General features: G+C 42.7%; 1 protein-coding gene across 1 annotated transcript; it reads left to right on the top strand.

Moving 5' to 3' along the window:
• The first annotated feature begins 295 nt into the window (after positions 1-295).
• LOC116015385 (uncharacterized protein At5g48480) lies at positions 296-1610 on the top strand. The gene is made up of 2 exons (XM_031255429.1): positions 296-661; positions 1170-1610. The coding sequence occupies exons 1-2, from the start codon at positions 387-389 to the stop codon at positions 1390-1392; spliced, it is 498 nt and encodes a 165-aa protein (XP_031111289.1). The 5' UTR covers positions 296-386; the 3' UTR covers positions 1393-1610.
• Positions 1611-1953: the final 343 nt, after the last annotated feature.

Raw genomic sequence — 1953 nt, 5'->3', positions numbered from 1 at the left:
TGATTTTGTCACTGACGTGTAAGTAACATTAATGACACGTGATAGCCTCTGCTTCGATGGGTGCGGTAAAATGACAAAAAGAGCACAAGAACAATTTTAGAGTCTGGTACGTGAAATCCCCGTATTGTCCTTCTGAGTGTACTATTTCAGTGGCAAACTCGTAAATAGGTTCGTGGAGTGAGGGCGAAAAGGGTGAGAAAGATTTTTTTATTCCCCACTTTGTCCCTGGAAAGCACAACCGGTTCGCTCCGTCCCTTCCTATAAGTATCCCTGGATATGTGCCTATCCCATATCGCTTTTATCCCTTTCTGATTTCTCTTTTTCTGCCATTTTTAAAGCTTTCTTCACTATCTCCTTATTCTGTTTCTCCCTGCCGGTGGTGAGTGATGGCTGCTCAGGATGCTCAGAACGGTGGTTGCGAGAATGGTTCCCCTAAGGTTGTGAAGTTCACTGCTCTGAAGCCTCAGCTCTTCGTGGAAGCGCCGAAGGGAAACGACGCCGTCCTGTTCTACAAGGCGGCGTTTGGTGCCGAGGAAGTCAGCCGTGTCATGCACCCCAAGAGGAAGGCTGAACAGGAACAACCTCTCATTCTCTCTGCTGAACTCAAGCTCGGTTCCACCGTGTTCCTCGTTTCTGACCTAACTGAGGACTCCTCTGCCCCGTGAGTTCAAATGTTTCGTTTAATTTGACTGTATATGTCTTTATTTACTCATTTCATGTTAGTGATCTATGGATCTGTGCATTTAGAAGCCGATTTACTGGTTTGCTATGTTTTCTCCTTCGTCTTCACTTTAATATGTGTTAATCACGCTATTTTTTTACTGTATATATATTTTTTGCGTTCAAATGTATTCTACGGCAAGATGATTCGCATACCAGCATATGTTCAAGCGTACATGTATGTATGTATCTGCACGTATACGTATGTGAGGAGTTATTATTTGGATTTTGTTGTCTTCCGTTTTATCTTTTTGCTGTTTGTGATATTTTTTTCTGTTACGTTTCTATTTTCCTCTGCCATGCGTCCGTATTGTCAATTTAGATTTTGCTGTTATACGGAGATCCTTCTTTAACGCCATTATTGAGCTATAGTTCAGTTATTTAAGCTCCTGCTCTAATACGCGTGTGCGATTGACGTGATATCCGATATTGTTTTGTGATTTTATCAGTGTCAAGGGCGGGTTGACCACTGGTGTTTACTGCCTGGAGACCGAGGACGTCGATGCTGCTGTTGCTAACGCTGTGACTGCCGGCGCTGTCGCCGACGGTGAGATTGTTGAGGGTGGTGAAGGTGCGTGCTGCGGCGGTCGCGTGGGCAAGGTGAAGGACCCGTATGGCAATGTATGGTTGATTTGCTCCCCGGCGAAGAAGTGCGCTGACGTGGAGGCATGAAAGCCGTTGGATCTCAAAGTTCCCTGTTACTTTACTTTTATTGTTGTCTCTAATTTACCCTGTTGACTAGTACTGGTACACAGTATAACCCGGTAGTGGTTAGTGCTTTAGTTGGCTTAATGAAAAACCGTCAATGCTGTTGCTTTTGTAGTTTTTGACCAAATGGACATTTGAATTATGAATCATCCATCTATTTGACAGCTGCTGTTAGTTCTTCATTTGTTGGAGCATTTAATATTTTTTTTGTCCTTGTAGGTTACCAACTTCTTCACTTTATTATATTATTATTATAGTAACTGCATTTGAATACCATTTTGGGGTGGGGGTTATAATCGACCATTTGCATTCCCAGTGTCACGGTGTCCTAGATGGCCGCGGTAATCTTATTGTTGGTGGTCCATAGAAAGACGGTAAAAATATCTTAGTTTGATTGTTTGCTTGGATGAACGGAAGAAGTTATCGGGCAGCGTGATCGTTGTTACTCTAGTGTTGTGTCATTTCTGCTCTCATTACTTTTCAATCAGACCCAACAAAATCTTTAAAAAAAATTTGCCCATAACA

The sequence above is a fragment of the Ipomoea triloba genome, chromosome 4 (genome assembly GCF_003576645.1).
Source record: "Ipomoea triloba cultivar NCNSP0323 chromosome 4, ASM357664v1".
Taxonomy (NCBI): domain Eukaryota; kingdom Viridiplantae; phylum Streptophyta; class Magnoliopsida; order Solanales; family Convolvulaceae; genus Ipomoea; species Ipomoea triloba.
Note: the sequence above shows the minus strand (reverse complement) of the source record. Positions and strands in the feature narration are given on the sequence as shown.